General features: G+C 33.8%; 1 protein-coding gene across 1 annotated transcript in view; it reads right to left on the reverse strand.

Moving 5' to 3' along the window:
* The window catches only part of LOC115439890 (beta-3 adrenergic receptor), a 39,694-nt gene extending 29,302 nt beyond the window's left edge, over positions 1-10,392 (reverse strand). The window contains exon 1 of the mRNA XM_030163944.2: positions 10,132-10,392. Within this exon, the coding sequence (XP_030019804.1) occupies positions 10,132-10,269 (138 nt within the window). The 5' untranslated portion in view covers positions 10,270-10,392. The remainder of the gene's footprint in view (positions 1-10,131) is intronic.
* Between the last annotated feature and the right edge of the window lie 333 nt (positions 10,393-10,725).

Genomic DNA, 10,725 nt, shown 5'->3' on the forward strand with positions numbered 1-10,725 from the left:
TAGTCGTACTGTTGATAATAGTCATTTAATACCTAAGAGGAATAAGGACTTAAACAGATTACACATCAATACCAACTAATCAGCTCTTGCTCGCTATTCGTAGAAATATTTGGCAACTTTATTATATCTAACATAACATTTTCTATTTTATCATTACCATCTATAAAAACTTTTTCATACTTATATATAATATAATAACAAACATAATTACGGAATACAAACAAACCAACGTTCCTTGACCGGTAAAAATCAAATAGAAACTAGACTCGTTCCAGACAAAGAAAATACTGAACCGTATGTAGCTATACAACAGTAATATGAAAATTAAACAAAGGCATAATTAAAGTCCAGTCCGGCAAAACGGCTCGCTAACCATGTTTTATGTAGTTTTAAGGGTATCTAAATATTTAAAATTTATAACACACAGAATAAAGATCACAACACGTTTCTGTAATGTTATCTTTACTTTGGTTGTTTTTTTTAATGTGGATTTGTTTCATCAATTTCAATGAAAATACCGCCAAAAAAAAATATTCTATATATCTTTTCCTACACTACACACATACACACCATTTAATATGCAACCATATTAGATGGACAATTTTATAAGGAATATTCTGGAAGTTAACAATATTCAAAGCGGCCGAAACTATTTTTTTAATTTTCTTTGCATATTCCTGGCCGTAATTCGTGCATTGCTTAGAAAGGGACGAATGCTCAAAGCCATTTGCTCAGAGAGGCGCCATCATACCAAAATTTTGTATTTTCTATGCGAGTATCAAAGTTGAGAAATCATAGTGAGTTTTAATTAAAATATTTTTTAAGCTTAATTTGCTTTAACTGAATATTTTTGCGCGAAACGAAATAACTTTGCATGCTTATTCCTAACGTACTTTTTAAATAGATTTAAAATTTAAATAGCACGTTTGTATCCAAAATGCAATTAAATTATAAAGTATCAATCCTTCAAAACTTCCTTCTAGTCATGATCTCACCGGTTTTCAATTGTTTTTAAAATTTCGATGACTAAGACCTTGAATTGTTCAACCTTCATACGCAGTAGCGTCCAAAACTTACTGAAACCCTTTAAAAACACAAATATAAATTAGGTGCTTGATAACCTTCCTTCAAGTGCCCTTCTGGTAGACATTTCACAAAACTAATTTAACTTCACAACTGCAGGATTCTTTTAATTAAAAAAGTACCAAACTCTAATGAAATGTAATTTCTGATTCAGTCCGTCTTTCACTGTAAAGGATTCTTAGAATTTTACATAACTTTCTGTACATTTGAATCGACGTTTTCAAATTTATGTTAGACTGGTGTTACGCAATCCACTTTAGTTACTAATTCAGTGCCCAATAGTCCAGTTAGTTTAGACATTGACCCATGGAAAAATTCCCAGAAAGATGAAAATTTGCATAGATGTTAGGGACACCATTGTTATGAAATTGTGAAAAGTCCCCATCGATCCCATGTCTGCAAAATTTTTTATTCAAGGTCAAAGGTTGCAAAAATGGGATTTTTTAATTTTTCAGCGAAACGGTTAGTTTTATGATGAAATATGTCAGACAAAAATTGTAGATCATGCAATTATCGACAAAAATTGTTCTTACACATTTCTTCATAGCACTAACCATTTTTGAGAAAAAACAATTACAAAATTTTCTTACGCTGTATTGTCTATAATATGTACACGTTTCCACACCACCTATGAGGTAGTGTACCTAGCGCGTTTTTTTTAATGTGGTTTCCCCGGTAGGTCTATTCCACGGTCTATTACAGTAAAATTTAATGAATGTTTAGTTATTCTTCTTCCTTTCAGTCGTTGTACTCTTGTCAGAGTGCTCGTTGTCCATCGGGTACAGCTCGAGCGACAAGTTACGTTATACTTGGTTATAAACATATTTTATTCATCATCATCGTCATTAATTATTTCTTCTTCTTCCCTTCCATTTTCTTCTTCTTCCTCCTCTTCTTAAGTTGACGTAAATTGTATTAACAGCGATACATCAGTTGTTTCGTCGTTGATGTGAAAATCTTCTTCTGTTGGAGATTCAACATTTGAACACGATTGGCCTTGACAAGTGGTGCACGCTAGTGAACAAAATAAGCCTACTTTTTTGCAGCCGCATCTTGAGTTACACCCCTTTTTGAGAGTTGATATCTTCAAAAGCTTGTGCACAAGTAATAAAATTTTCTTTTTCAAACAATTTAAAAATTGTTATTTTACCCCTTTGAAACATTGCTGATGTTGTATCATAGCCAGTCATTAACAACATCATATTTTCAGAATTATCGGTCAATAGGAATGTATTAGTCACGCAGACTTATAGTTTTACTTATATTACAAGCCCAATGATATCATAGGCAGCTTAGTCATGTTTATGAAGAATACAGCGTAAGAAAGTTCTGTAATTTTTTTTTCTCAAAAATGGTTAGTGTTATGAAAAAATGTGTAAGAACAATTTTTGTAGATAATTGCATGATCTACAATTTTTGTCTGACATATTTTTTCATAAAACTAACCGTTTCGCTGAAAAATTCGATAAACACATTTTTGCAACCTTTGACCTTGAATATTTTTTTTTGCAGACATGGGATCGATGGGGACTTTTCACAATTTCATAATAATGGTGTCCCTAACATCTATGTAAAGTTTCAGCTTTCTGGGAATTAATGCAAGGTTACCCCTATTTTTGGGCTAAATTGACCGCACAATGTAACAATTACTGATAAGAACGAAATGTCAAATGGTGCTTTTTTAAATTAGTTTTCTCATACTTAGTAAGTAGGACATGTTTTATTGGACAAATATAGTTTAGTTACTCAATATTGACGGCCATTCATTTGTAAATAAATGTGCTTCTAAACTTATAAGGGTTACGAACTAAAAAAAAATACAAAGACAAAAAAGTTTAAAATTTGTGTCCAAAATATATTACTATTACACTACTTGTAACAAGCCATTGTTGAATCTCGACTTACTCGGTTCATGTTTTATAACCAGTACTTATGTTATGATTGAAAACAATTCTAGGATATCAAATTATGAATTCATTTACAGCTTTAATAAATAACCGAGCTACAATGCCAACACCATGATTGTAATATAGAATTGTATTACCACAAAGCCGAGTATGCACGTACGATTTAATTAAGTCTAAGAAAATTAAACCACCAAATTAAAATGCAGCTTAAAGCAATGCGCAAATACAGTTTTAATAAAGTGAAGATCGCAAAGTTCGACTTTAAGGTTAATCCATTTAAAAAATTGATTTTAGGTAATCCGGTGTGTTCCGTTAAAATTACCAGGAGAATTTCTTGACTGATTAATTTAATGGATTTTTGCCAATATTCTAAATGAAGAGGCAATAAATTTATTAAATGTTATATCATAATTTAATACCTCAATCTGTTTTTAATATATTTGAGCCTTTTTACGACTTTTTCAAATGACGACGACGCACTTCAAACTTTACCAAACGCAGTGAAAACGAGGCAGCTTGGAACTACAATATATAAGTACATTTACACATATCAATGTGTGCCGAAAAGAAAGAGCGAAGAAGAAAATGTTTTACGTCGTCTTAAAACCGTCATACAGTTAGACTTAGATTTAAAACCCATAAAGAAATACCACTTCTTTATTTAAAGGTAAACAAACGGGAACACGTATCCGAAATAACCTAGATATTTCGTAAATATTCTCATATTTATGTCATCCGAAATGGGAATGAGCCAGCGATGACTCGCATGAATGAGGACACGTTGGCAACAGTCACTATTCAATAGCTAGTGTATAGCAGTAATTGTAAGCGCTTAGGGCTGAGTCAAAGATGTTGGATTGCCTGGATTTGAAGAGCTGGGGTGATTCCAAGTAGGCCAGATAACTAAAAAGGAAATATGTGAATTTTGACCTGCATTTAGGGGTATTCTCAGCTGACAATCACATGTGAAATAGATTAACTATATCGTTCACATAGCTATATAAATAGATTAATTATATCATTTCAGACAACTATAGTTAAACCGAGAACAAAAGTAAAAGTTGTTTATAAAAAATATCGGAAGAATTTTTATAAAGTAGCTCGAAAATCCTGAAATCAATCTCACATGAATAATTTCCGATTGAAAGACGTATTTGATGTCTATATTGAAAACAGAGTTTTTGTATATCAATAGATATCTTATCCGATTTGTTCCAATAACACAATCTCAATTCGTGTGGAAACAATAAAACATGAATACGTCAAAGACATCCTTGTATTTCGTAATGGAGCCTTTGTAATGATAATTCTTTTTTATGTTGAACATTGATAAAACAGTTCAAACTGTATAGTTCAACAGTGAACCTATCGTTACCAAGATATAATATAAAGGTAAGACATACTGTAGATCTAGGTTATAGACATAATTTAGTTGGAAACAATTACAAAAGTGTGGTAACTGATAAGTTTCAAGAGTGTTAAAACTTTTCCAATATGTACAATTATTTAATAACCTATTTACGGTTGGAATATTCCTTTGACCCTCTGTGCCAGATAATACGTTGTTAAAAATTAAAACAAACGTTCCAAAAGTATTTAAAGCCCATTACCATTAACGATCCATCATCATTTTAAAATCATCGGCGTCAGGTGCGAATATCGGGAGCACTTAAAATTTATTGACGACAAATGGCATGAAATCAATAGTGTTCATAATTTCGGTAGGGGATGGATTTTTGAGTAATGTTTTTTAGATACTGATATATGTGTACAGTACATTTGTAGACGTCTCACAATTACTACAATTTATTACAAACCCAGCAAACATAATATATTAATCAGAATGTAAACATCTAACTGTAAACTTTTTTTTATTTTATTCCTTTGAATGACGAGACGAGCTTGCCGTTCGACTGATGGTAAACGATACGACTGCCCATAAACAGTAGAAACACCATCCAACTCCTTCAATTACAAAGTATTGTTTTGGAATTCCACTGCGCTCGCCATACTGAGGAATGAGATGTTAAGTTTTATTATGTCCAGTAGTTACACTAGCTACAATGTCCTTCAAACCGGAACACAAGAGTGACTACACACTTCTGCTTGGCAGCAGAAATAGGTATTGTGGTGGTACCTCCCCTGGCGGACTCTCACGTATGAAAGACCTACCACCAGTATATATATTAATACAATATTATTAAACTTCATTTATCTATCCATTTTAGTTCTGACATTACATATACTATGTGCAAAACTCAAATATTAAAAAATCAGATGGCCATAATTTCATGATTCGCACTCAGATAATGGATTTTTCACCAATATGGAATGAAACAAAGTTTATATTCGCGTCTTTATTAGTTGTGGGATAACTGCACATTTTTCTAAATACAATATTTTAATCCTGTGCACTGTGCTGTAACATTGTTTCATAATCTGTGAAATTGCTCGAAAGACTCCTTACTTAGTAATTTGCTACTTTCACAATATCCTTTGTCCATTCATTCTATGATGAAACTCTCTACCTACCGTACAGTCACAACTCATTAAGGGTAAATTTCATAAAGGACATAAGACTAATTTTAATCCAAGTCATATAACATAATATGTCGCTTTTAACAACTGTATAAATTAAACCCGACTGGGAAATCGTAACGTAACATCATACTTTATGAGCGGAGCCAAATCCAAATTGCAATATGAATTATATAAAACGTAGCGACTGGTTGTAGGTACGTAATGTGCATAAGTCGGAACGTAAACCCATATCTGAATATACGCCAACGTAATGACAGCTTTACGCTCCTACAAATCGTTAAACAATGTTTATAGATATCGCGTTTATTGTAGTGAAGTGTTTTGTCACGGAAGTTATGTCTCGGCAGCGTACTTCCGGTTCCCTGATGAGTTTCTGGAATCGTAACAGACGCGGGATAAAGAAAATGTACACGTCAGATCACATAAACAATATTTAGGTTAACTTTTGTTTACGAGTATCTGTTTCCTCTAATTAACGCATGCGTGATTTTTACGTTTTCTTGTCTCATTTAATATTACTGGTAAATAACAATTACATTCAGGGGAATATGTCTGACCTATCTTAAGATTTTTTGTTGTTGCCCTGTTAAAGAAACTAGTACAAAAAAATACCCAGAATACAAGACGAAGAATCGAATATGATTACTAAATATAATCTAACCACTATCTAAAATGTTATAGTTGTCATCACCTATAGCTCTGTTCCAGATATGTGCTAAATCTAGACTTTCCACCCATCTCAGACACAATACCAACTTTTAACTAACGCTCATACATAACAAATGAGTCCCTGGACGTAGTACATGCAGAACAAGGCCTAGCACGAGCCTAATATATTGAAATCCAGAATATTCAGTCACTGGGGATTTGTACCAAGCTTTTAACAAGGTTAAGTAGATTGTTCGCTGTAGTGGCTACATGCCGTTTTACTGAATACCTAACTAGAATCAGAGCCTCTGAAAAGTGTAAATTATTTGCTTTTACTACATAATTGTACGTATTTATGATGTTTGTGCCTGATACTCAAGGTTTTTGAAGTGTGAAGTTCTAGAATGATTTTTGAAAATGCCTCCTTTAGGAAGTATATGTGTCTAAAAATTTCCATAAGTTGCGAAGTCAAAAATTCGTGAAGCAAAAAACCTGCTCAAAAATAAAACAGTATAGAGTTATGGACAACTATAAACAGCTATCTAACAGAATAATAGTTTACTCACGATTGAGTGTAGTTCGCTCTAAACAAAATGAAACTATTTATGCTAATAAATGAAAAGCTGCATTACATTAAGTGGAAAGAAGTACAGACAGCGAGTTTATTACCTCAAGTTATCTTTACACTCGCTTTTTTACTTCTAGTTGAAATGAAATAATTTATTTGAATCCGTAAAATGTTATACATTATTAGGATTCCGTCAATGTTGACTCTACCACCAGTTCGGAAAGCAGCTCTAACCAGAGAAGAACGGGCAAGAAACTCTGGTGTTGCTCTTTTCAAAAATCAGTTTAAAGTAAAGACTTACAGTACATGATAAGGAGAGAGAAAAAAAAAATTCAATTGGATTTTAAAAAAATATATATATATTTGTTCTTTTGTTTCTTTAGTAGATATTGCACAGTTATTTATATCTACTACGATGTTTGCTGGTGGTAGGATATATTTTATATCCACCCGAATAGCGACCACCGTACACGAGATGTTAAAACCCGCCATAGTGACCCATGTAAGTGTGTCACGTTCCGGCCTAGTATAACCAATTCGAGCAGGCCGGTATAATTGTGTCGCTTGCCAAGGGATAATCATATCTCGTTAATTGAAATTCATTTGGACCCCACTCCACTGACCATCACGTGCAGTGGAGACATTTTGACGTGGACGTATTAAAAAAAAATTACTGCGGAGTGCCGAGGAAATATAGTTAGTTATACTGCGGTGCGGCTATCACGTGGTGCCTCGACTTTGATCCGATTGAACGGCTTTTCTACTCATTATCAACCTGGAGTCAGGAATTTATGCGTGATTTCGCAATAGACTCTCTCCCTGTATCATTGGACAAAATAAATATAGCGGAAAGTACATAAGTCAGGGTGCATTAGTCTCTGCCTATACCTTGGGAATTAAAAAGGCGTGAATGTGTGCGATACTGTAGTATTATATTTGCTGAATGCCAACACTCAATATGTAATTATTTATACAAGATTCAGTAACCCACCTGTTTACTCACTCTTCCTGCATCACAATCAATTAGTGTTACATTCAGAATAATTTCTGTATGTCCTTCATACGCCAATTCATGAACAGAGCATCATTTAATATAATTCAAAATGAAACTAGCTTTTTCTGTCGTCTTTGCCCGATTAAAATGATCCAGTGACAAAAGGAATTGAATAAATTATAGCCTTGATTGGAACGTAGAATTCAAAGTGGAAGATTTTTTAAAACTTGTTCAAGATTTCTTATTATTAATCTCTATAAAGAACCTGACATATACAATGTTAGTGTAGATAACCGTGCTACTAGATTCAGTTTGCATACAAAGTAAATAACAATCAAATACAATACTTGAGTAGTGATTCAATATTGTAAATTGCTTCTATTCCGCCAGGTTTCGAAGCAAGGAAACGGTAATACATTTCTAATTAGCGACCAATATTCGACATAAGCGGATAGATGCCTTATTTACTTACAATGTTGTATTATAAGTGCTAACATTGGTCCTATTTTAAAAAACTGTCTTATTTGACTCCTATCGCCATTAAAGTCTTCGAGAATCTTCTATTAGACCAAATTAAGGGCACCAATAATATAAAACAATTTAAATATGTGAACGTTGTATGCACCTGTGCGATACGGCGAAATCTATACCGTCATACAGAATAGGCTCTGAATTTGATTAACAGCGATTTTAGATTAGAATTTGCTTAATAATGAGATTCTACGTCACCTAAATAACGCCTGTCTACATTTTGTCTAAATTGGCATTAATAACAACGCATAGAAGAATCCAGCTGTTGGTATTATGCTAATGTAAAATTCATCGGTTAAACTATTGTATCCTTTCTAATGGAACTTCAAATATTAATAACTAAGGATACGAACTTCTGCAGAACAGAATTGGATGTTTGAAAAAGGGCCGGACAATAATATGAAACTTTTTAACCCCCGATCTTAAAAGAAGGATGCTATAAGTTTACAGTGCGTATCTGTGTGTCTGTGTATTTGTATGTCTGTCTGTGGCATCATATAGGTATACTGAACGAATGAACTGATTTTGATGCTGTTTTATAATTAAGCGACGAAAGCCTAGTTGGGTGTGGAACGGACTGCCGAAACGAATGTCCGCAGGTTCAAATCCCAAGGGCACACCTCTGACTTTTCTAAAAAATCATGTGTGTATTTTTTATGAATTTATCGTTCGATTTAACGGTGAAGGAAAACATCGTGAGGACACCTGCACATCTGAGAAGTTCTCTATAGGAATTTCGAAGGTGTGTGAAGTCTACCAATCCGCACTAGGCCAGCGTGGTGGACTAAGGCCTAATCCCTCTCAGTAGTAGAGGAGGCCCGTGCTCAGCAGTGGGCAAGTACATAATACAGGGCTGATTTTATTATTATTATTTATAATTAACCTCTATAAAGATGTGTCGAGTGTTTTTGTGCCTCTGCAGGCACTAGCGAACCCCTCGACCTTCGATATTAGAGAGTCGAATGGCGGGGTTGTAGTCGGTAGGACGGTTTATACCAGTGAGTCCGGCAGGAATCCGTAAATGGACTTCCCCGTGTTTTAAAAAATAGAAATTTGATAAAGTTAAATATCCTAGGAGGCGCTCGCAGATCTTGTAAATTTGTACGGTCTTATTATTATAGAGGGATTGGTGTTCACAACAATTAATAATTTATCCAAAAGTGTAGGATGATGTAAATAAATGTATGTGTTTCAAAATTATTGCTATGGCCAAACCCGAGGAATATCAAAAGTATTTATCTTTGCTAATACTAATGCCTTTATAACCGTTAATTAGTAAGTAATATTTAGCAACAAATTAATAAAGAATGTAAAAAGCTTTAAACTAGACACTTTTAGAACCAATTAAATTTTAATCCCTACGATAGCAAAATAAATAAAACAGACGTTTCAAAGCTGTATAATATAACTGCGACACCTAGACATTATTAAATGGCCGATATGTTCGAAATAATCGTATTGAATTACGTCAGTATCAAATATTCAGAAGATAGACCGAATTAAAAGCCTTTTATAGGTTACTATCCAACTATGTACTTCAATAAAATATTCAAGATAATATCTATTTATTGCATTAATAAAGACTCGACGGTAGTTCAAGTTTAGAGTATTCCATCTTCATAAAATGGTATACCATTTATTATTTCTAACATCAATTATCAAATTACAAGCATCGATATCTTTGATGCACATCGTTGTAATTGTGGTACGTAAATAAACGAATAGCAAATTTTAATTTAAACAGGTGATCTCATTAATTGATTTTACGCAGTTATTTATGAAAATCATAATAATTTTCAAACTATCTCATAGTTCGGAGCATAACTAGGCCCAACTATGATAATGATGTTGACGCTCACCTGTTTGGTGATGACGATGACGAAGAGTATGTAAGCGTTGAGCAGTAATCCGATGGCGGAGATGACGGTGACGGCGACGCTGAGCGCGAGCGTCACCGCCGCCTCCTCGCCGCGCGCTTCCGTCCCGTTCATCTCCATGCCGATCCGCTCTGTCTGTCTCTCTCGCACCTCACACCATTACCCTTCCACTGAGCACAACGGATCCATGGTCTTCGGATTCGTCACCTCACTGCAGCAGCTGCGTTCCATAGCATCGCAGTGTTCAATATCTGGAATGATTACAAAATTTTCAATTATGGATTATAATTTACGTGATTATAGCGCTACGAAGGCGTCAAGGATAATAGAAAAAAATGTCATCCAAATTCACTAAATCTGAGTTTCTCGTTTTGGTTTATATCTAAATCTGAATGTCAAATCACAACTATCTATTTACAATAGGAATAATATAACTCAAGGAACCAGGAACAAACTAAAAGATAATGACTATCCAAGAATCAAATACAATTACATTAGTGTACAAAAATAAACTAGTCATTTTTCAGATAATCTACTCACACAAACATACGGACAAAATGACAAAATGCAATATAA

This window comes from Manduca sexta, chromosome 14, assembly GCF_014839805.1.
Source record: "Manduca sexta isolate Smith_Timp_Sample1 chromosome 14, JHU_Msex_v1.0, whole genome shotgun sequence".
Classification (NCBI taxonomy): Eukaryota; Metazoa; Arthropoda; class Insecta; order Lepidoptera; family Sphingidae; genus Manduca; species Manduca sexta.